Below are 24,332 nucleotides of genomic sequence, written 5' to 3' on the forward strand. Positions count from 1 at the left end.
ATCCCACTTCCCTCCTTTTGTCACTTAACTGGAAAGAACTAGCAATATGCTGTGTAAACTCCCACTGTTTACAGCTATTTTGTTTCATTAGCCTCTTCATGTTGGTGACCATCTCCATCTATTTTTCTCATTATTGTACACATTTTACACTTTTTTTATGCAGAGTGTATGAATATTGTCTTTTTCCCGTTATAAAAGTCTTGATCCTTTTTTTCAGAGGTATTAAAGTGTTGGCTTTACTTGGCAGCTCTTTATCTTGCTACCACCATTAAGACGAAAAACTAGCTCAGAAACATTTTTGGGCCAACTATAATTTCAGCAGTGCATGTGAAGTAAATATTTATTCAAGTGACTGCTTGGCACTAAAAAAAAAAAAAAAAAAGAGGCAAAGAGGCATTCCAGAAGTCCATTTGCATCAGGAGAAGAAACAAAAGTCTTCATAAAGTGTTGTTGTATTTCTCAGTGGAAAGGGAAAATATAACAGGTGACACAAAGACTTAAATTTGGTGGGGTTTTTTTTGTTGTTGCTTTTGTTTTGTTTGTCTGATTTTTGCTTCCTCCTGGGTGTTACATTTAGCATATAATTAGTGCCATTATTTTTACTATAAAGAGGTAAAGTTCCAGGTGTGGAATAAGAATAGGTTGAAGACCATTTAGATGAGTTTTCTTATTAGGGGAACCTGCAGAAATTACTGAGGGAATTGTAAATCTTACAGATCAGAGGCTGAGACAATATTACAGTACACAAGAGGGACAACAGATTTTAGAATATTAGGAAGATTATAAAAGACAAATATAGTGTTAACATTTAGAAAGAGATTATGGAGGAATATGAACATGGAGCATACAACTGAAGAAATAATAGGTAAGTAAGCTTTGATTTCTAGAGTCATATGGAAACAATAAATGTTTTTTATGGATATGTGTGGGAGAAAACAGGGCTGAGAAACACCTAATACAGATTTATCAAGGAATGATCTTGTAATATTTAATTTGTTCTGTTCTATTGCAGGATAACATGTAAAGGCAAAGACATAGGTATCCTCTATCTTGCCTCCTTTAAGGTTTTTAATGACCTCTTAAATAATATTTTCATAGTCAGATGAGAAAAGTTTTTAGGTGACACTCCTGGAAGGTGGATGCACAGGTAGGTGGCAAAGAACACTTTAAAAGAGCAGCTACTTGCAGCTCACTGATATATTGAATTTGTGAATCTTTAGCAGTTCCATACCAGTCTGCCTTAGGTTTGGTGTAACTCAGTACTGTTATTAATGGCTTGAACAGTGAAATAGGTTACATGCTTATTAAGTCACTAGATTATATTAACCTAAGTGAGCTGCGAGCACTCTGGAGACTTTAGTAGTTAAGTACTTAAGCTGTGCCCAGGTTAGTATAACCTGCTTGTCATCAGGGCTAATTAATCACATTAACATCTTGCTAATGTGACCATACTGCTTGGGGTAGCTGTGATACCCTGAATGGCACTGCATTATGCCACAGAGATTCTCTCAAAGAGAGGAATTCCACTCTTTCTCTGTTTAATCACATTCCCCAGTCTGCTCCAGGTCAAGATGCTGATTTACTGGCAGATCACTTAGGTACATTTAAACATTTTACTATAAATCCTCCTGGAAACAGCAGACTCAGTTGTGCTGTGTTGTGTAATGCCAGAGTGAATGCTCACTTTATGCTAGGATATCATCTTGCAGCATCAAAATCACACACTGCAGCTCCCAAGCTGCCCCTGCAGTTTCTTCTATCCAAGTATTGATCAGGTCCTGCATGTTAGAAAGGTCTGCATAGTTCCTAGTACGTACACTAGAAGAGTGGTAATTTTTCTGTTTTACATGAAAATAGATCAGATTGCAGGAGGACTATGGTTCTAGCAGATCAATGCCAGAGGAGCTAATATCACCTACTTTTACCTCCCCGTTGTATAGTTCTAAAATTAGAAGCAAGCAGAAACACTGTTCAGCATCCTAATTGGCTTGTCACTAGGGTAAAGTAACTGGCCAGCTTCTGGCTATGGAGAACAGAAGGTCCTCTTGATACACCCTCACTGGTCTGTTACTTAGCCTCTTGGGAAGAAATATTTGGAAATAAATGTAACATGTATTTAATTAATTAGAATTGTAATCTATTTAAAGCATATTTTTTTTATCTGGCATGAGGTAAAATATTTTAGTCATTCTGCATTGTGGAAAAAAATTGCCTGCAAGCATTGTAAGTCACATCCTGACTGCAGTAATTTTACCTTGTTAAAGACAAAGAAGGGGACTTTTCACCATTGGCAGGTGCAATTTTTGAGACAACATCAATGTTATATTTAGCATCACATAATCCTTATACAGATGACTAAATGTTTATGGTAGTGAAGTTTTAGCTACCTACGTGATGCTTGGGGCTCTGGAAAGAAAACCTAAAATGCGTTCTGTTGGCAGAAGAGTTTATGTGCTTACCTTAGACTGGCCTGATCCAGAGAAATACAAGTCCTCCACATGAATTTCAGTCTAGGAGACATACAGTAACTAAACTTTTATTACATGAAAAACATGTCTAGACAGCAGCCTTAGCTGCGCAGCGCTCTTTGAAGATGTACAGCACACAGCCTGCAGCACGGTATTTCACAGCACCTTTTGTGTTCAATCTCCTGACCCTCTGGCAAACAGCTGCCGCAGCAAGATTCCGTCACTTCAGGGGGAGTCTCCGGTGGTGCCTCTGAACAGCACAACACAGCAAGGCACCTGAAAGCTCTGTCTGGGTTAATTAGCAGCACTGACAAGCAGGCTATGCTGGTGAGGCAGAGCGCTGCACAGGGTGGCTGCTGCTGGCAGTGAGATGATTTGAGAAGCCCCAGGTGCAGCACTGGGCTGTGCAGAATGCCCCTGGCGCTGCAACAGCTTACTGGGCCTCAAGAGGAACCATTCCTTGGAAAGCAGGGACAGGAAAGCTTAGCTTCCAACAGGTCCATAAAGTTTTCTATTTTAGACAGAGTGTTTCAGAGTCATCTGCAGCTCCTCCAAGTCGGAGAGGCTGAGGGAAGGAAGCTGAAGCAGGTCTTAGCTGAGTCATGTGTCATGGTGCCTTAAGATCTCTCCTTTCTCACCATGCATCTTAATAACTATGTTCCCACTTTCCCTGTACTTACTTCATCAGCTTTATCTGTACTCCCACCTGCTCTCCCCTTCAACAGCCACTGTTCATCCCACTTTTATGCAGGAGAACCTACCCTGGGTTATGAAGTCCAATCTTCTGCCGTCACTGGGAACCCTGCCACTTAATCCCTTTACAGAGCTTTTCTTTCTTTTCAAGGCTAGTGGGATCTTTCCTTCCTTTCAGTCTTTGCTTCCACATACAGCCCATGTACTTCTCACCTTCCTCACATTTTTTCCCTCCCACGAAAGCCACTGCTTCTTGCCTGACCAGTGTTCTCCCCCTTTCTGTCTACTGAAGTGGACTTCTGTAATTTGCAGCCAAGCACCTCAGTTCAGGGTAGACTTTGGAATATGTGGCTTTTTTTCTGATGATTGCACACCCTTCCCCAGTGCTTTGGAATATCAAGTCCTGCAGCCTTCTGGGAGTGTGACTCCAGAATGGCCACACTGTTCTTCCCAGCTCTGCCCTTATGGGTGCCCTACAGAATTCCAACTCCACTATCACCACCACCAGTAGGATTAAACTCAAGAGAAATGGTGTAAATCTAAGCTACTCTAATTTTTACAGTAGGCCTAATTTGGACCATTTCTGACTGAAACAGTGATGACAAGAATAGTTTCAGCAACACCAATAACAGTAATTCTAGCCAGCCCTTTGCTGTGCCTCTCCCACGGTTGTTAACGCTACAGAAATAGAAAGAAATGCCATTTCCTACTCCCCAAGAAGGAACATTTCATCAGGCAGCTGGGTCCCAGGGGAAAGAAAGCCAAAATCTGCAGAAACTATAATAAAATAAGACATAATGTAAAAGTTAATGCTTTGTAATAGACCACTGGCGAGGCTGTGGGTTGCCACAGCAACAGGACTGCACACACCGGGCTGCACTGTGGGGCTGCTGGGGCTGCACATTGGGGATGCTTAAAGGCCATCATCCTGCTGCCCTGAGGAAACACACCAGCAACTGTTTGCAGCCAGCTCCAGATTCTGCAGCCAGGTCTGGACAACATGGGACAAGGGAAAAATTGATCTGGACTGACGCATGCCTTAAGATACTGTCTACCAGCAGCTAAGCTGTAATCAATCCCAAAACATGCACAGGTTATCTCAGCCATCAGTGACATGGCACAGAAAGTCCTGCTTGGCCTTTAACATTGCCCCAACTTCAACTCACACTGAATGCAGGAGAGCAGGGAGCAGACCTTCTGATTTTTCAGCTTCTGCTCTGTATACCCACATATCCTTGGACAGAGAAGCCTCAAGTTTTCCACGACTTGCCTTCCTTTTCTTCAGGACCCAGGATCTAGGCCAGCCCAAATTAAATGACTCTGTTATTTGTATGTGTCTACATCTATTCTGTTAAAAGTTTGTAACAGTTATATGTAGCTATTTAAGTGGGGTGATGGTGAAATTCTTTGTTGATAGGCACCGGGTAAACATGGTAGCCAGTGAGTGATAACACAGAAAAATGGGAGGAAAGTCCCTGAGGGGTAGAGCAGTTCGTGACCCTTGCATGCAACTGCAGATACGAAAAAGCTCCTGACAGCCCAGACCTCTGTATGAACCAGGGGAAAAAAGCTTCTGAGGCAGAGCTGCACTTTAAGAGGGTTGGATGGGAGACACTGCTCAGAGGGTTTGGCAGGAGTCAGTCATGTGTCTGAGCAGGGATGTCCCTGTCATGGAAGTTTGCCTGTGTCTGTGAGAGCCTGTCCTCATGTGCTCAACAGTTTTTCCCAGCTACCTCAACTGTCATCAAAATTCATCATTCCTTGTCTGACACTTTATTGCTATTGATTCATTGACATGTAACTTCCTACTGTCCCGGTTCCTCCTCACAGACATTTTTGGGTGTAATTCCTCTCTTGATAACTCTTCTCCAACCATGCATTCCCCTTCCCTCTTCTGTTTTTTCCTTCATTTCCCACCATGTGAATATCAATGAATTCCCAGACGTGCATTTCTTGCCAGACATTACCCATGGCCCAGCAACTGAATGCATCTGTTGTTACCCACCGTGTCCAAGGGTTTCCTAGCAGAACATACAGCCTCTCTCCATAGCACTCCAAACAAAATATTTAAGTAGTTCTTCACCACAGCTCCACCACTGCAAGTAACTGATATGTTCCAAAGAGAAATGTTGTGATTAGAAACATTAACTAAATAACATTTATTATAAGCTTTTATTTTGTGTTTTGTGTAATGATCTATATAAACACAAAATGAGCACATCCATGGTCGGATAAAATGATCAGTAGTGTACTCCAGGAAATTTGGGGCGCAATTATGCTTTAAAATATTGTATAAATTCTCTTTAAACTTGCCTATTTTTAACCACACATGCACATGAAAATGTTTTAAGAGCAATATTATGGTTGGAAAATCCAGTACTGAAGAGGATGTGCCAAAAAAAGAGCTGTCTGTGCCACTTGATTTACATCCCTTTGTTCTGCATTGCACGCTCACATGCTAATTGGTAAACAGGATCCTGCCTTATCAGGTGCGGGAGACAGCAGCTGCTGTCCAGAAAGATCAGGATGATGAGAATCCTGTTTCACCTGTTGAAAAAGCTTCTGGTGAAAATCCTGGCTCAAAGTCAGACTTTTTTAGATGAGATTAGATGTCAGCCACAGGACCCAGTTAATTTTCAGGGAGAAAAATCGTGGAAGTGCAATACTGTTGGAGAAAAAGGATAGTGTTTTGAGGATTAAGATGATGAAAGCTGTCCAGAAGAGCTGGGGACTATCCCTGTTTCTGCCACAGAATTCTTCTGTGATGCCAGGCACAATGCTTAGAATCTTTCATAGATGAGCAGCACCTCAGTATGGCTCCTTCTGAGCCTCATTTTCAGAACTGCTGCAACCAAAATCCATGTGAGGTTTGCTCTGAGAAATAAGGTCCCAGCTGCCTTTTAACTACTCTGTCCAGAATATGCCAACCTTCTATCTCATAGATATTCTGTTTTCTAATGCATGAAGCACATATAATTGTGGTAAGAACCATAAAAGTACCTCATAAGCCTGTCCTCAGGTATTCTGAAGAAATTCCAATAGCAAAAAGGGAGACTAGAGGATTCAAAGCTCTAGAGAGGGACACAGCCAGAGAGACTCAGGTGCCCCCAAAACCAGACATCTGGTACCACTTTCCCATTTCCAATGCATTAAAACTGAAAGACTCATGGGTATCACCTGAAGTCCATGTGAAATATATGCCCTTTTGGTGCTGGAGACCAGAGAGGACATCCAAGGACAACCAAATCAATCACAGGCAAAGGTCTCTTTTCCAGTCTTTAACTCAGCTTTTCAGTAGAACCCTAGTTTCTTCCCCTGCTTCTGGCCCTTCCTTTTCTTGTCCAGACTTGGTCCCACCTTTATGTACCCTAGTCTGACTCTTGTTCCCCAGCTTCTTCACTAAACTCAGTATTTTGTCCTCATCAGCTCTGTTGGCCCATTTCTTCTACAAGCAACCCGTTTCTCCTCTCCTGACTCCTTCCCACGTCCATATCTCTTCTTCCTGCCATACCAATTCTTAGGTTCATTTTTATTATATATGTGCACATTTACAGGCCCACCTACCACTAAACCTGCCATTTGGCACAGATCCCTTCCCCACTACTTCCTTTATTTATTTATTTGTTTGTTTATTTATTTATATATCACCAAGCATCCTTCCCAACCCTCCCTCCAACCTCCATTCCTAAATTATCTTGGGCCACTTCAGGCTTACTCCTTCCTTCTATATCTGGCTCGTATTGTCTGCACCACCCTACTCCTGGGGCCTGGCAAGCCTCAGCCTGAAGAAAATGGGAGCAAGCACCGAAGAACCATCACTCCTGCTTGAGGCTGGAACGAGTTCAGCTCTCTGAAGGCGGCACATGAGCAGTCGGGTCACGCAGCAGCTGCAGCAGGAGCAGGACGAGGCAGCGGAGCACACCCGGGCACCCCCAGCAGCACTCGGTGTGAATCAAATCTCCAGGAATTTTAGCAGTACTTTCACATTTGGACCCGCCTACCTAAGAAAGCGAGGCAGGTGTGAGTGTTTGGGGTCCACACTGCCTCTGCTGCCCGTGTCCAAGCATTCCCGGCCGTGCGTGCCAGGGGCAGTGCTCCCACGGCCTGGCTGCACGGACACGGCTCCCTTTGTGTCCCCACCCCTCGGCCGCAGCTTCTGGAGCTCTGACTGTCCCCGACACGAGCGCGGCCATCTGAAACTGGTAGCAGGTGCTGTCCCTGCCTAAACTCCTCTGAGGGAAAGTTGGAAAGGGCTGGCGTTGCCGCTCCATTGGGCTGCACCTGGCTAGTGGCAGTCGTGGAGCAGAAATCAAACTTTGCTTGAAACAGTTGAAAATTTAAGGAATGGCAGGAACCATTTCCACGGGAATCTCTCTCTCTGCTGCTGGCGCCGCGGAGCGCCAGAATTTAACAGAGCGCGGCCCCTGCCGGCACCGCCCGGCAGCCGGACCGGAGCGCTCGCTCTGCCGAGCCCACAGCTGCGAGCTCGGGCTCAGCGCACAGGTCGGGGACTGCAAATCCGAGTGTCACTGGCACAGAAATTATTATTGCCAGATGCTAATTGCTCGTTAATGTATGCTAATCACCGCTGCATGCCAGCGCGCTCAGAGCACCGAGTGCCAGGCAGAAGACACGGTGCCGGAGCGGAGCGGCTCCTCTCCCTCTGCCCCTCGCCGCCACCGCGACCCGCTGCGCTCCCACAGCGCTCTCCTCCGCGGCCGCCATCCTGCTCCCGAGGCCAGGAGCGGCCGCTGGCGATTCCTGACTCTCCCGAGCTCCGGGCTTTGCCTCGCGGAGGTTTCCTTCAGCCGGGAGACGAGCGCCTCCGGCTCCCCCGCACCGCGGCGGGCACCGCCGCTCACCCGCCGCAGGGGACCCGGCAGTGCCGCCCCCGGCTGGAGAGGCGATGATGATGTTTTGTGCGGGCACGGGAACACCGCGCACACGTTCTGAACTTTAAAACCCGCTGCCTGAACATGTCTCCCGGGACGCGCTGCATGCATACTCAGCGTCGGGAGCGGGTCCCCCCGGCAGCCGCTGCCCCGGCCGGGAGAGGTGCCCGCGGGCTGAGGAGAGCCGCACACAGGGCTAGCCCGGGGAAAGGGCGCGGGTGGCTCCTCGCCCCCGCCTGCCGCCCCCAGCTCCCCTCGGGGCCGGCCCTGCCCGTGCCCCCGCCGTGGGTGCGCAGGGCGGCGGGACACCTGCGGTGTGTGGGGTGCTGTGTGCGGTGTGCGTTGCGCGGTGTGCTGTGCGCGGTGTGTTGTATGCGGTGAGGAGCGCGGGGTGCTGTGCGCGGTGTGCGGTACGCGGGGTGAGGGGTGCGGTGAGGAGCGCGGTGTGCGGTGTGCGGTGTGCTGTGTGCGGGGTGCGGTATGCTGTGCGCGGTGTGCTGTGAGGGGTGCTGTGTGCGGTGTGCTGTGTGAGCGGTGCGGTGTGCTGTGCGCGGTGTGCAGTGTGCTGTGAGGGGTGCGGTGTGCGGTGTGCTGTGTGCGGGGTGCGGTGTGCTGTGCGCGGTGTGCTGTGTGAGGGGTGCGGTGTGCGGTGTGCGGGGTGCTGTGCGCGGTGTGCTGTGCGCGGGGTGCTGTGTGCGGGGCGCTGTGTGCGGGGCGCGGTGTGCTGTGTGCGGTGTGCTGTGTGAGGGGTGCGGTGCGCGGTGTGCTGTGTGAGGGGTGCGGTGAGGAGCGCAGAGTGCTGTGTGCAGTGTGCTGTGTGCGGTGTGCTGTGAGGGGTGCGGTGTGCTGTGCGCGGGGTGCTGTGTGCGGTGTGCTGTGAGCGGTGTGCTGTGCGTGGTGTGCGGTGCGCGGTGTGCCGTGTGCTGTGTGCGGGGTGCTGTGTGAGGGGTGCGGTGTGCTGTGTGCGGTGTGCGGTGTGCTGTGTGCGGTGTGCTGTGTGCGGTGTGCTGTAAGGGGTGCTGTGTGCGGTGTGCTGTGTGCTGTGAGGGGTGCTGTGTGCTGTGCGCGGTGTGCTGTGTGAGGGGTGCTGTGCGCGGTGTGCTGTGTGAGGGGTGCCGTGCGCGGTGCGCGGTGCGCGGTGTGCGGGTGGCGCCCGGCGGCGGAGGGCGGGCTGCGGGGCGGGCGGTGCGCGGGGCCGGCGGCGCTGCGCTGCGCCCCGATAGGCGGCGGCGGGCGGTGTCGGTGCTGCCGCCGCTGCCGCGGCTGCTGGTGCTGGCGCCGAGCCGCTGAAGCCCGGCAGAGGGGCTCGCCGGCTCTCGCACGCAGCGGCGGCGGCGGAGCGCGTCGCGTCGAACGGAGCGAGCGGGGAGGAGGAGAAGGAGGAGGAGGAGGAGGAGTAGGAGGAAGGGGAGGGGGGCACCTTCTCGGCGAGGATGCCCGGAGCGGCTGCAGGGACGGCGGCTACTGGAGCAGGCTCGTCAGGAGCGGTAGCAGCGGGGATGCTCCCAGCTCAGGAGGCGGCCAAGATCTACCACACCAACTACGTGCGGAACTCGCGGGCCATCGGCGTGCTCTGGGCCATCTTCACCATCTGCTTTGCCATCGTCAACGTGGTGTGCTTCATCCAGCCGTACTGGATCGGGGACGGCGTGGACACCCCGCAGGCGGGCTACTTCGGGCTCTTCCACTACTGCATCGGCAACGGCTTCAGCCGGGAACTCACCTGCCGGGGCAGCTTCACGGACTTCTCCAGCCTGCCCTCGGGAGCCTTCAAAGCTGCGTCCTTCTTCATCGGGCTCTCGATGATGCTCATCATCGCCTGCATCGTCTGCTTCATCCTCTTCTTCTTCTGCAACACAGCCACCGTCTACAAGATCTGTGCCTGGATGCAGCTGACCTCGGGTGAGTGGAGGCAGCGGCCCCGGTGCTGGGGCCCCGCGCCGCCCTGTCCGGCACAGCCCGGGGGGCACGGGCGGCTCTGGACAAACTTGCGGCGCCGGCGGCCGCCCGGGTGGGCAGAGGGGCGGGGAGGAGCGGGGGGCGAGCTCCGGGGATGCCCCGCCGGGACAGGCCGGGACAGGATGCTCGGCAGTGCCGCGACACATCGGCAGCGTCGCAGAGCGGTGCCCGTGCCTGCCCCGGGCCGGCGGCTGGGCGTGGGCAGAGCCAGGCTCAGCCCGCAGCCCCTCGCACCTCTCCGAGGGCTGCCCGGGGCACCTGCCCGGTCTCGGTCTGGGCACCCACCCGTGGGCAGCTCCAGCAGCTCCAGCAGGGACTGCGGGCAGGTGTCCTCCAGCGTGTGGTCTGTTGTAAAGGTCAGCAGAAAATGGCAGTGGGGACAGTTGGAGCAGGTGGCGGTGGGTGAGGGCAGCTGCCCGCCTGTTGAAGATTAGTCCCGGTCCCACAGTTCCACCTCCAGGCAGAGCCCACTTCGGCTCCACGGGAGGGGTTGGAGAAGTCTTTTGCTGGTGAACTGGAAGGGCAGCTGAGGTCGTTGGATGTGGCATATATGAGTTTTGGTTGGGGTTTATTTCACTTGTCCACAAGGTTCATTTCCCACTATGTGTTAGGAGTGTAAAGAATAAGAATTAATTTCAGTCGCTGATTTTGTCTCAGAAGATTTCCTGACTTCATTTGACTTTCCCCATCGCATCCAGTGTCTCCCTGGGGGAAGCATATGGTAAGAAAGAGTGAAAACACCAGGACATCCCTTTTTGCATTTCCAGCACAGCTTTCCCTCCGAGTTAGTGGAGAACTAGTTATTTGTGTGCAGCTAGGAGAATAACAAGGAAAAATGGTCTGTAGAATTAAGACAGTAATATAAACAGTTTTAGTAAGACATAAAATACTAATTCTTCAATAATTTGGGGAAAAAGAGGGCTAACATCAAAGCACACCTGTTACATGTCCTCCTGGTAAAAGCCTGAAATTGAGAAGTTTTGGAATAAGCAGAAATAAGGGAAACTCTGTTAGGGAAACAGAGCAAAATGTCACAAAAATAGGCTCACAATCACTTTTTCAGTCCGCTTAATTGACCTACATTTATTTCAGTTTCTGAGCAAAAATTATTTTGAGTTTTCTACTGAACAGCTTCAGCATTATTCAATTTGCCATTTAGTCCGTGAGTCTTGGTGGAATTCTCTGGTTCGTATGAAGCAGCTTTAACCATTTCTCTGTCTGATGATGTTTTTCTGTGTGCTATTATACATTTTTATGATGTTTCCGTCACTGAAGTTTCCTTGTAATTTCTTTCTGTATCACTTGAGCAGTGATCTGCAGGCACTTGAGGTTGGCAGGTTTTTCACAGTTCCAGAGAATTGTGGGTTCATTATCTGTGTACTGGGAACCCCCTTTGATGCTGGTGGCTCCTCTGTCCATTCAATAACATGCATTCTGATATTGTCTGGTTAACTGTACACATGTCCCTCGGCTCTGGGCTGAGCAAACTGTTTTATCTTTGCATGACTGATGTCTCCTCGGCTCCATTAAGGAACTGTCTCTTCCCATGGCTCTGTTGCTAAAAGGTGCCATGAATATTCACTGTTTTGATGCATTTCAGCATGTTTTGTTCATGTCCAGTATGCAGTAGGACAGCACAATTTTCAAATCCCTTTCACTTTCCAACATCAACATCCATTTATATGGTTGCACTTCCTCATGCCCAGAGCTGCTAGTGCAAGGTAGATAAAATGATTCTGATTCCTTTACTGAATTTTTGTACAGATGAATAATAATATAAAAAACCACCATATGTGACTGATCTACTGGAGCCCAGTCTATACCCCACTGCACCTGTGGAGGTGTGACTGGAGATACGTTTTCAGGCAAAGCAACACAGAATTTTTGTCATCTCCAAAGCTGGTAGAGGCACTGTTGGCATTAAAAGTCAACAAAAGGAGCTTTATGAAAAGAATCACTTCTCAGACTGCTTCCTTCCAAAATTAACAAGGGAATACATGCATAACCAAGTGTTTGTTGGCTGTCTTTCCCAATTTGTACACGAATGTCCTGGAAGAACTAAAACAATGTTGGGTGTTGAAAGAACCTGACTTTATTTTTTGCTGAATGTTTTACCTCAATTCAGTATTTACCTCACTGTTTATTTCTTTAAAAAGTTTCCTCAAGGGAAAAAAAAACCTACCAGAAAGTCCATATTGCTTTGGGTTGCATCCTTTAAAGAAAACGGGCGGGACAGAAGGAAAACTTAGAGTTAAATGTGCGAAACAGGAGTCTTATAATACATTTTCTCTGAACTATATGACCTACTTCTGTTATTAGTTTACTGTTTGGAGAGTATAAGTAGTAGATAATAGTAATCCTAAAATACTTGTCTCACAAAAAAGCAATACAGTAATGTCATCTACATATGCATATAGTTCTGTGTAGTACAGAACAAAATTGAATCTGAAGTAGTGAAATAAAGAAGCATGTGAATTTAGCTTTGATTTTGCTTGCTATTATGTACCTTCATAGTGTTAGCATACAGTTAGGTCATATAATATTTAAAATTTATGTAATTTAAATCTTGTTAGAATCATATTTCTGACGTGGGATCATGCTTGGTTTAGGATTGTGGATAAAGCCTTAGGAACTGATGTCTTTAGAAGAAAGATTTGGATCACAGTCTGTCCTGCATGAGTCATTATAAATTGTCAGCATGATATACCTCTTGTTTTGAAAGGTGTTTTTTAAATAAGAAAAAGATAGACAGTATCTTGGGCACATACGCTTTCAGTCCTTGTTGCTATGACTAGACATGTCTATGACATGATAAAGAAGAAAAATCCTAAGAAAAAATGTATTTCTTGTGTGTGCATGAGTACAACATAGTCTTATGATTTAGCCATGGCTTAGACTGCCTATTTTTTTGCATGTGCATAATGCTGTCAGGGTACACTTGATACTTTGAGAGCCAATGCTGGCAGCCTCGTTCTCCATGCCCTAACCTCCTCTTCTGCAATTGCAAAATCATAGGTACAAGCAGTTGCATATGCACTCATCTAATTTGAGCAGCTGCATGATCACAGTCTCTTGAAATCATTAGGAATTAGATATTATTGTTCTTTATTATTCTACATCTAAAGTTTGCACACAAATAAAGATAATTCTTGAGATTTATTCCTTTACAGGTTAAGTAACTTAAACATTTCTGTCATTGTGATTTTTTTCACTATTAGATATTTGTTATTACTTTCTTCCTTTATTAGGATGTTTCAAGGTGTAAGAAAAAAGTAAAGAAAGCAAAAGAAAGGCATAGAAATTTCCCATGGACAAATAGGATTAAACCAATATATAGATTTTACAAGAGATGCCTAAGCCCATGCTCACAGTAAGAGGACCACTGAACAAAACACAGAAGCTCTGTACTTTGGCAAACCACAGTCCTGTGGTCTGTGACAATGGTCTGTAACATGGGCCCATGAAAACATCAGAGCAGCTAAAGCTCATTTTGTCCTCCATATTTTTGGTTCTCCAGCAAAAACTCTTGCTGGATTTTGTTTTTTGAGACTTTGGTCACATTTTGAACCTGTGTAGATTTTAGCATTTGCAATGCCCCAGAGCAAGGAGTTCCACAACTTGATATGTGTTGTGTGAAGATTCAATGGTCTATGCGTTCTAAATCTTGTGCCTGCCATTTTGTTTGATACTCTCAGCTCATGCACTGGGAGAGTCTGTGAACAGGGAACTTGGAGACATCCCAGTCTGGCTCTGATTACACATTTGCTGTATCCCCTCAGTTACCCGATTTTGAGATCTTTGGTTTCTTAGTCAGCCGTTAGTTTTTAGGTTGCACTGAACTTGTGATCATCCCTGCTGCCCTGCCTATAGTCTTTTCCTTTTCCAAACTCTTTTCAGAGTTTGTGGGACCAGACCTACACACAATATTCAAGACAGACAAACCAGCCATTCATACAGTGACTTAGTAATAGTCTCTCTTTCATTCTTTATTCCTTTCCTAGAAGTTAGTAATACTCATTTTTGCCCTGTTAGTGAACAGTGGGCTGATATCTTTACACAACTGCCTATTGTAACCCCAAGATCTCAGGCCTGAAGGGGAAATAATCACCTTGGGGCACATATTATTGTGTAGTTAGGCTTTTTCCCCTCTTAAAGAAATGACCTCATATTTATCTACAGTGACTTCAATTTCAGTTTTTATTGCCTAGTCACTCAGCATGGTAAAGTCTTTCTTCACAGTCAAGCCTGATCATATCTACCCTGAATGAGTACCAGCAGCTAACTTTGTCACCTCGCCATTTATCCTGTTTTCCAGCTCATTTATAAATAAGCGAGTAGCTCCCAAGTTCCAGCACAGATCCCTGCAGGATTCCACCACTGACCTCTCTTCACTTGAAAAATTGACAGTAGTGTCCTACCATCTGTTTCCAATTATTTATCCTTGCAAGGGCATTTATTTTTATCCTCTGGGACTCTAGGTTTTTTAAGACCTATGAATGATAGATTCATCAAATGTCTTTTGAAAATCCAAGTAAACATTGTTAATGAAAACCATAGCACACATTATTTTTTACTTCTTTGGAGAACTCTAGTAGTTTTGTGAAAAATTGCTTAAAATAATTGTATTGGTCCTACCGGGCTTCCTTTCATCGCACAAATATGTCATGTTTGTACACAAGCTGACATACACTGTTTCTTTCACAGTTCTACCGATTTATGTGGTGTGGATGTTGGTCTTTCTGTGGTTCCCTAGGTTTCCCCTGGACTTGTTTTAAACTAGTTTTTAAAATTGGTTTCCTATCACTCAACTGCTAGATCTTTGAGGCCAAAGCACCATAAGGAAGAGGTTATTACATGCCATAATTAAAAGTTTGTTTAAAACAGGGAATTGTTTCAGAACGAGAAGGAGAAATTCTTCATCGCAACTGTGTTGTTTGTCTTTACGCTTGAGATCAGTCTGCAGGACCAGGTGACTTTTATGTAAGAGTCTTAAAAGGCTTGACCTTGATGCTCTTGGAGCCTTTGTTGCTGCTGCTTGATAGATCTTGGTATAGGAGTAAACTCCAGAAGGCTAGGAAAAAACCCAGCCTTGCACCAGTATTTGAACAGGGTATCTCGTGGAGTCAGACAAGGATCTTGTTCGTAGCCTCAGTATCTTTAACAATTTGTTGAGAGAGTAATTTACATTTATGGCTCCTGAACTTTGCAGGTGGCATAAAAATTATTTGTTTAACAAATGATAGTTGTCTAGTAAATTATAGTAGGGATAGCTAATTGCATAGACTGATTTGGATGTCATAATAACATGGGCTTATTTCTACAACCTGTATTTTAATACACCAAATGCAGTATAAGACTTCTAAGAATCAGAATCATGGAATCACAGAATTATAGAATGCCCTGGGTTGGAAGGGATCTTAAAGATCATCCAGCTCCAAACCCCCTGCCATGAGCAGGGACACCTTCCACTAGCTCAGCTTGCTCAGAGCCCCATCCAGCCTGGCCTTGGACATTCCCAGGGATGGAGCATCCAGAGTTTCTCTGGGCAACCTGTTTCATTGTGTCACCACCTTCATAGGGAAATATTTCTTCCCAATATCTAATCTAAACCTATTTTTTAGTTTCTGTTTGAATCCATTTCCCCTTGTTCCGTCACTGTGTTCCCTTGTAAAACCTTGCCATCTTTCTTGTAGGTTCCCTTTAGGCACTGGAAGTCCACAACTAGGTCACCCCAAAATCTTCCAGGCTGAACAATCCCAGTTCTCTGAACTTTTTCTTATAGGAGAGGTGCTCCATCCCTCTAATCACCTTATGGCCCTTCTCATGTCCTTCCTGTGCTGGGACCCCAGAGTTGGATGCAGCACTGCAGGTGGGGTCTCATCAGAGCAGAGGAGAGGGACAGAATCCAATTTAGAGGGAAGGATATTGTGGGGCATCATGTCAAAGGCTTCACAGAAGTCATGATAAATGACATCCATAGCCCTTCCCTTGTCCACTGATGTAGTCACCCCATCATAGAAGTCCCCTGGGCTGGCCAGGCAGGACTGGCATGTGCTGGCTGTCCCAAATCACCTCCCTGTCCTTCATGTGCCTTGGCACAGCTTCCAGGAGGATCTGCTCCATGATCTTCCCAGGCACAGAGGCTTACAGACCACAGTTCATCCTTTCTACCCCTCATTTGCTGGGCACCTGGGACTTCACCTGACCCCTATGACTTCCCAGATATCAGGGAGAGTGGCTTGGCAGCTACACCAGCCAATTCCCTCAGAACTGTGGGATGCATTGCATTAGTTCCCATGGACTTACGTATGTTCAGGGCTGGTGGTCATGACCTGGTCTGTACTTGCAGTTGGGAGCATTTTGTGCCCCCAGTCCCCATCCTGCAGTCCATGCTCTCAAGAGGTGTGGGAAGAAAGGTTGCCACAGAAGGCTGAGGCAAAAAAAAGTTGTTGAATACCTCAGGCTTCTCCTTGTCATTTGTTACCAGTTTTCCAGCATTGCTTTTTGGGGGGTACATCTTCTTTGATTTTTTTTTTCTGGTTAATACATCTCTAGAAATGCTTCTTATTACTCTATGCATCCACTGCAAGGTTCAATTTCCACTTCAAAAATGTAGGAGGCATCCTACTAATGGGAGAATTATGAAATTATGTGTTATGGAAAACAGTTACTTAGATGTGAAATTACAGACTGTAGTAGATGGACTGCATGTGAGCTCTCACTGCAGTGAAAAAGTCCAGTGCTGTCCCTAAGTAGGCGTACAAAAAATTGGTCTCCTTTGCCCACAGTGGTTCCCATGCCTGTTCTGTCTAGGTCGAATATCTTTCAAGATGCCCTTTCAAGTATAAAGTAGGAAGGATCTCAGAACTGATTTAAATGAATGAAAGAAGAGCTAAAAGGATGAATTTTCTTGCTATTCAAAAGAAGATTAAAAATTGACAGATGATGGCATATGAGGACCTACAGGGGAAGATTTCAAGTCATGCAGTGCTCCTTAGCTTGACAAATGCTGTGTTTGGAAGCTGAAGTTACACAAATTTGCATTAGCCATGAGGTATGTACATTTGTAACCTTTTAAATTGCATTTTTCATTTGTTAATTGTCTTTACTAACTCACCACAAGCAAAGGACCCTAACCTACAGTGCTGTCAGCTTTTGTTGTCACTACATGCTCCACACATAATGTGGGGAGGCACATGGGAGGCAAAAAGGACAGGAAGACAAGTCCAGGTATATTAAGCAGGTTTTTGAGCTTGAGTTTCATCAATGATACTGATTTTAATAAAAGCATTAACACCCCCATGGGGTGAGGTGACTGAAGTTATTTAGTGGTCTCTGAACAGTACTGGATGTTGAACCATCAGGGAGAAAATTCTGAAAAATCAGGTTTTTGAAGGCTCTGACTATGGTATGATGAGTATTGCCTCTGCAGTTTGGGGAAATGGGGTGCTGGAGCTGTGCAGGCAGGCAGGGAGCAGGGGAAGGGCCAAGTGCCAGCAAATGGACTGTCCCATCAAACCTGTGAGGACATTAATTCAAGCAGGCCTGATGAACGTGCTTCTTTATCCCAGAGGAGAAATCATGCTGCCTCATTTTCTCTATGTTCAGCTCCTGAGGGAAGTTTCCCATTGGGTTTAAAAGAGATCCCTAGGGCCTCCTTCATCCCTGCCTGGGAATGCCCCATGGTAGCCTGTGCTGTGCTGCTGTCACACTGGCTGTGATGAGTGTTGCCATTGGGGAGTGTTTGTGTCCTAGTGTGAGTCAGAAGGTTACTTGGGAAGGTTGGAAAAGCTGCCTGAAGGTTTTAGTGGGAAGTTGTGGGTGAAGTGGGTGATGGGGCCATGCACCTTTTTGGTTTCATTATACTGAAATAAACATTTTCATATACTTCATGTTTGGCTATAAAAATGAAAGTAAGAGGTGTATCATGTGAACAGTGGAAATGAGGGAGAAATGCCTTGCCCACTGTCTCATCTCTAAGTAATTTCTTTCTCCCAAATACCTTGTGCCCACAGTATGAAAAATTCTCTCCTGCATCCCATGATGTCATGCCTTTGGTAGCTAAACTTTCCAGCTCCTCACGAGCTCCCTATCTCTGTAGTTGGCAAAGGCACAGCATGTACTATACCTGGCAGAAAGCTATTTGTCTGTTGGTTTATATCCTCAAGTCACCATCTAGATTTGTTAAAGGATAAACTATCCCTGTCTTTCCACTGGTGGGAAATTTGGATTCTTTCTGCTTCCAGCTTTTTCACCAAACTTGCAGGAGTTTAGTGTCTTGAAGGCTTGTAGCATCAGTCAAATTTGGTTGAAGTCGGTCATCAGGCTCAAAATCACACAGCCACATCTGTCTTTATCCCAGAGGAAACCTGTCTAAAATGTATCCTGTAAGAAGTTAATATCTTTTATTTTTACGAGTGATTTGAGATTTTGGTAGAAAAATTTGTTTTCTGAAGGATGAAGGTGTTTTGGGAACGAAGAAGAGATATTTTCTTTTGGTTTAGAGTGTAATAAAAATTTCAGCATCTTATAACTCTCCCAATTGCCTTTTATGAACATCCTGGGGGCTGTGGTCCACTGTTTGAAAAACAGTAAGATAACAGAATAGTAAGATATAAAAGGGAATGCATAAAGTTATCCAGGCTATTTGAGGATGAATAGCATTTCAGTGGGAAAAAGCATGTGTGAGGGAAGAAAGAAAGGGAGAAAGAACTGGGAGACAGTTTAAAAGAGGAGAATATTACCCATTGAAATGTGGGGAGCTGAGAACTTGGATATGGTTAGGAAAGAGAAATGGGACTGGGGTTTTGGAAAGTGGCTGGTGTCAGAGCAGCTCTATTTTCTTGCAGCTGAAGGAATATCACTGGCATAGGATAGAGCTGCTGCCAAGTTCTTTCAGGAATTCCTTCTAGAAGTTTAATGAAGAAAATTGCTGTATGCCAAAATGAAGCCAGCAAGAGGGAAACATACAGATATTATCAGCAGTAAAAAGGCATGGAAGAAAAGAAGGCTAGATTTCAAACATGAAGGTTATTTTACCTTCATGAAGTGAACCTTTTTTAGCACTGTGGTATAAACAGCATTAGCTTTGATCTTGCAAACATAAAGACAGCAAACATATCAGAACAGAAAATCTGTGGTATGATCAGATGGTGTGGACTCAATATTTGAAAACTAACAAGATCCAGCTGTGAGGAATGGCAGGGTCACAATATTGAGGCATTACAAAGGAAAAAATAAAAACATTTTTGTTCAAAAATGGTAAAAGAAAAAAACCACATGAACAAGGCTATAGCCTGGAAAATCTGCAGAATTCGATAACATCGGTTGCTATCAGCATTGCTAAAAACGCAGTGGCAGCAGCATGACAGTGAATAGCAGAATATGCATTACTGTGTGGAACAGTGTGCAGTTCCCAGTTACTAAGAGAGAATTATGGCTAGAATCCTTAAAAAAGGCAATATAATAGACTTCAAGATCTGTCTATTCTAAGAAAGATATTATCCATCTTCATATTGGCATTCAGAGATGCAGAAGACCTGAAACAAGCTGGCCTTAGAATAAGAAGGTCATACTTACCAGGGGAGAGGTTCTTTTATTTTCTCCTTGAGAAACCAGATGCAAATTTATGAATTTCATTGATTTTAAAAGGTAGCTGATGGCGTCTGTGGAGAGCCTCTTTGACACAAGCACATCATGTGCTATTTCAGAGAATATTATTCAATCAAGTAATTGAGAGTGCATCAGAAGGAGAAAGCTACGGAATACATGGTTTGAAATAAATTATTACAAACAGTTGATGAGTTGTCACACATTCTACTTTCTTTATTTTTCTGGTTATCTTTCCAAAGGAAAAGTTTATAGAGAAGAAAACTAGACATGCTGTACTTGCAAGGTCAAAGACAGACATTCAGAGGTTCAGAAAATGCTATTTGTGAAACCTTAGGATGTTCTTTTGTTTCCTTCTAGAAGTCAAAAGTCATGTGCCACACTTTGCAGAAGTTGACTGAATAAGGTGAGTGATCTCATGCAATTACCATGGCCAGAATGAGTCTTGTCCTGCAGTGTTAGATTGTACCTCTGCAACCTACTGTAGTTTACTGGTCATGGTGAACCTTGTGTGCAGAAGTGTGAATAAAATAGGACAAGGTCCCTTAAGATCAGGGAAGATTTAGCAATGTCTCTACCTCCAGTTTGACCTTTTGCCTGTTCCTGTGGAATAACAGGCTTCTGCATTGGCTGTGGCAGGTGAATTCTCCTCAGCTCCACAGAGTTTCTTGATGGGGGCAAGAGCCTTGGAGAGGGTTGTTTTGCCCAGCTGTAACAGCTTATAAGCATGAAACACTGACATAAATGATCCTGCACCTCTTGGACAGACATTTCTCTACTGAGCCCTCTCAGCTTGCCAGAGAGATATGGTTGCTGTGCCTGGACCCACAAATTAGGCAGGTACAGAGTTCCCCCCTCTGCTGTAGAGTCAGCTGGCACACTGGCTAGTGTCCATACTATCACAATTTTTGCCTTCTAAAACTGGGTCACTAGACTCATTCTTTTGGGAACCATTCCTGGCATGTCCTAACTTGCAAACTGTGCCCTGGCAATATTTTGGAAGACTGTTAGATGGAACAGACTAAAAACACTCCTGTGACACATGCTGAGGGACAATTCTAACAATTTAATAGTGCAGACAGTCAAGTTCCAATGCCTGGGAATGCTCCCTGGTACTGCTTCATTTATCTGTGTAGACATAACCAATATGCAACCAAGTCTCAAAATGAGGATCTCAAGAATTAACTATGCAGGAAAGCTAAAGTAAAATGGAAGTAGTCCTTTAATTTGAATCAATGTATACCTGCAACTTAGCGCCATAGTATAAATTTCTGATTTGCTTTGTTTAAATTGACAACAAATAATCTCTGGATTAAAAATTTACATGAAATGAAGCTCTCTTTGAAACTAGATTTAGTAATCACCTTGAAAAAGACAGATGTTTGTAACCTTTGGCAAGAGGAAGAAGTGATCAGAAATGTAGAACAAACCATAAAAAAAGGTTTCCACTTAGAGACAGTGGAACAATGTTACCCATGAGCCTAAAAATCATAAATGAGACTTCTGTCTGATGTAGGCTGTTTCAAAATCAGATTTCCCACAGGTATCTACAGCTTGGCTAATACAGCTTTGAACACTATAAAACTTATGCACTGAGTGCATATACTTAAGAGACATTCAATGTAATTTCACAAAGAGTTAATTCAAAGTTTCAAGATTAATTTTGTGAGAAAAATATTAGACTTTCCATCAAAATAAAATTATTCATCCTTGTAGCTTTATGTTCCTCTAAAGAAAGTTAATTATTACTTGGTTGCTGTATCTTAGCATTTAGTCTTCCTATTACTGGTGAAGTTATATTAGACCATCATTAAAATAAAAAGCTTGAAATTGCAATGCATGGTCATTAAACTAGAAAAATATAGTCCAAAACATTCCAAACATGCAGATGTCTCACCAGCTACAGTCACCTGTGTTTAGTTACTGCCAGGAATTCCTGTGTATTTGATTGGATTTCTCTGTTGCTTGGCAGTACCACATTAGTGTGCCTCACCAGGTGACTCTTGGCTGTTTGTCAGCCTTGAGGAGTGAGGGGACAGTGCTGGCACAGGGAAAGGCCATGCAGCTCAGGGTGGGTAACAGTGGAGATGCTCAAAGCCATCAATCCTGGGTAACCTCATCTAGGAGACCCTTCTGGTGTAGAGAGGTTGGACCAGATGGAGCTCCAGTGGTGCCTTCCAGCATCACCCAGTCCATGATTCTGTGAGGGAAGAGAGCATGGATTCACCAAAGGATGGCAGTGGGACGGCAACGTGATGCTGCTCTGGACGGGACATGGTCCTGGCACATACTTTGTGAAGTATTTCCAGCTGATTCAGGATAATGCTGACATAATTAAGGATGCATTGTGTTATTTCATGTGGGATTCTAGACACTGATGTGCAGTTCTGAATGAGTAGCTTCAAAAAGGAAAACCAGTGAGCAGTGATGTCTAGGGAGAAGAAAACTAGGAAAGCTCGATTGGTTTAATGTAATGTTTAAATGTAGATGTCTGTGCTGACTAAGAACATCTGGAAGGGCTAAGAACAAAAGGAAAATAGGAGAACTGTTTGAGCCACTGATTTTTTCTTTCACTAGATTTGGTTACATGTCATGTATTATTGTTAGAACAAACCACAGCCTGTTGGCCTACTTTGCTTCATGACACTTTAAAAATCTCAGAAGTAGTTTATGAACCCTCTGGAATGCATGGACTGTAGAGTGAAAACTAATGATTCTAAACTCATGGCTAACAGTGGTACCAGAAGAAATGGATATTATCTGGATATAAATCACTTCAGGCTGAAAATTACAAGGTGGGTTCTAGCAATTGGAGCAGGAAGGTTCTACAGCAACTTCCTGAAGGAAGGAGTTTTGGTAAAATACTGAGCTGTGTACTAGAAATGGATACATATCTGAAAGGCATTACAGAATGTAGTGGTTGTAACTGCATGCCTTCTTTCTTTCTCATTTCTGGAAACAAACTCATCTGGGTGAATGCTCTTGGCTATTCTACTTCCATTTGTTCTGGTTTTTTAAACAGTATCACTTTTATCTCAGTGACTTCTAGGATTAAAAATAGACAGTGTCCAAGATCTGTAGATCTGTCAACTAAGGTTCATTCCTGCCTGGCATTCTGATCAAATGGACAAGGACTTTCTTTAAATTTCCAGCAAAACTGTAAAACTTTGGCAACAACAGCAGTTGCAGTGGTGTGCTTCATATTTTCTCTTTGCCTTCAGAATTTTCATGCTACTTGGATATTAAATTTCCTTCAGAAAATATTGTTTATGTTAGCTAAGTGCTGGTGTTTAAAAGTGAAAGAAATTTTAAAAAAAGGAATCTCTAAAATATTCTAAAATATCAAGGTTTCAGGAAAATAATTTTACAAATCATCAGTTCTATGACTAACCTGAGATGTAATTTTGCTAAGGATGTTTCCTGGAGAAGTTTTCCAATGTTAGCTTCCCATGCACCTAATTATTTTCCTAAAAAGTTAAGAAACTAATAAAATCTCTTCATCTTTTTGAGACACAACTTCACAGGTCATGTTTTCTGTGAATAAGCTGCTGTCAAGTGTGTTGGGTGTTGGAAGAAGGGACTCACTGAGTGGTTCTTGCTCACACAGGGCAGCAGGGTGATGCTGAGTTCCTGTTCTGTCCTTGCTGCCTCTTTTCCTGCCTCCTGTGGCAGTTTCAGAGAGGGGGAGAGAGGAGGAAGCACTCTGTCTGCAGGATAAACCAGTGCTCAGTGCATCAAATAACTGTATTTAAGGCACACCCTGAGCTTCCACTGAAACACTGCTGATGGTGTACATGTCTGTGAAAGCTCTTACGTGCAGCATGGATTCCAACAAATGCTGTTCAGGATTTTGCACCCTTGGAGGGACAGATCTGCAGATGCAAGGGTCTGGGTTTAAATTTAGTGTTACTGAATTCAGTGAGTTTATGTTTGGACCTAAGATGGTATATTTAATAACCGAGTGTTAAACATTTCATTTAATTTTAGCTGTATGGTACACTGGAGGAATTGTGCTGAGGCAAAAGTGAGGTGGTCTGTGAAATTGTTACTGCATTTTTGTTTCTTTACAAGAGATGTAGTTTCTTTTATTCCCTGGGGCTGCTTTTCCCCAAATCAAGTCTGGACCAAATGCATATCACACTTGTACAGACAGCTCCATTTTACTTTGCACTTCATCAGGTGATGGATAAGCATTGATCCTAGAGCAGGGATGTGCCAGAGAATGTGCAATGAAATACTCAACTGCACACATCTGGCTTAGCCTGTCAGACTGCAGTAGGGTGAAAGGACCTGGGCAGACCTAATCTGGCTATGGCAGGGCCAGTCAAGTGCTTCTGCAGCACATCCAGGAGCCGTCACAGCCTTAGGATATGATGTCAGTCTGTGGTAGCACTGTGGGTTAGGTTTCTTTCCTTTTGTTCCTTTTCACTTAGACAATTTTTCCCATGAATTGCTTTCATAGAAACATTAGGAAAATAGGAAACATTAACAACTGGATACTTAAGAAAACAAAAGAAGTGGTCAAGCTCAGGGGAGGACGGCATCTGGTTGCACTTCTCTTATCTGAGGGTTTTTCTCTGAGGGACAGAGATACAAGAATTGGGCAGAAAAAGGACAGGCTGAGGCAGCTGCTCTCTCTTTCTGTGTCTCAGCTTCAGAGGAGGAGGTGGGAGCTGCTGCTGGGGGAAGGAAATTCGCTGCTGCTGCCACC

At 44.9% G+C, this 24,332-nt stretch overlaps 1 protein-coding gene across 1 annotated transcript in view; it reads left to right on the top strand.

The window, feature by feature from the left end:
• Window positions 1-9,382: 9,382 nt before the first annotated feature.
• The window catches only part of LHFPL3 (LHFPL tetraspan subfamily member 3), a 237,737-nt gene continuing 222,787 nt past the window's right edge, over window positions 9,383-24,332 (top strand). Inside the window, 1 exon segment of the mRNA XM_033058156.2 lies at window positions 9,383-9,955. Within this exon segment, the coding sequence (XP_032914047.1) occupies window positions 9,487-9,955 (469 nt within the window). The 5' untranslated portion in view covers window positions 9,383-9,486.

Source organism: Catharus ustulatus, chromosome 4, assembly GCF_009819885.2.
Source record: "Catharus ustulatus isolate bCatUst1 chromosome 4, bCatUst1.pri.v2, whole genome shotgun sequence".
Classification (NCBI taxonomy): domain Eukaryota; kingdom Metazoa; phylum Chordata; class Aves; order Passeriformes; family Turdidae; genus Catharus; species Catharus ustulatus.